Consider the following 627-nt stretch of genomic DNA (forward strand, 5'->3'; position numbering starts at 1 on the left):
ATTTTTTATTTTTATTAAAGTATAAAGATAATTTAGTAAAAGCATTGATATAATTTGTATTTAAAAAAATTAATTATTGATGTGGAAAATATAATCCACGTATCTTGTTTTAATTTGTTAACATTTTTATTATATCGGTACGTATAAATTTATCTTCGTACGGTAACAAATACCAAACTAAAATAATACCTTACCTTTAAAAATATTATTTGGGAAAAGTGGTGTGCCGAAATAGACCCTTCATTTGACCACGATGGAAGCAAAAGATAAAGAGAAGAATCAATGTTGTTGTTGGCCATCGGTTATACCGCGGAATGAGAGACGTCAAAGGCTGCGCCACCACCTTCCCCAGTTCGGTTCTTTTTGTTTCTTTCATCCAAAACGCGCTTCCCTTACCTTCCCTTCGTCCCTCTTCTATTTATTTATACACATGAATTTTACAATCTTCCCACACCACTCGATCATCGCTTCTTCACTTATAGTAATTAGAAATATATCAACACCAACTTTATCATAACCATGAGTACCTATACCAATCAACAACAATCTCCAGGTAATTAATTTACTTTTTGGTATGTTCGTTTAATCTTTTTTTTTAAAAAAAAGTGATTTTGTTTTAAAATCTTA

General features: G+C 30.6%; 1 protein-coding gene across 1 annotated transcript in view; it reads left to right on the top strand.

The window, feature by feature from the left end:
• LOC110265932 (cysteine-rich and transmembrane domain-containing protein A-like) overlaps positions 308–627 on the top strand; it is a 1,771-nt gene continuing 1,451 nt past the window's right edge. Inside the window, exon 1 of the mRNA XM_021109516.1 lies at positions 308–553. Within this exon, the coding sequence (XP_020965175.1) occupies positions 520–553 (34 nt within the window). The 5' untranslated portion in view covers positions 308–519. The remainder of the gene's footprint in view (positions 554–627) is intronic.

Source organism: Arachis ipaensis, chromosome B08, assembly GCF_000816755.2.
Source record: "Arachis ipaensis cultivar K30076 chromosome B08, Araip1.1, whole genome shotgun sequence".
NCBI classification, from domain to species: Eukaryota; Viridiplantae; Streptophyta; class Magnoliopsida; order Fabales; family Fabaceae; genus Arachis; species Arachis ipaensis.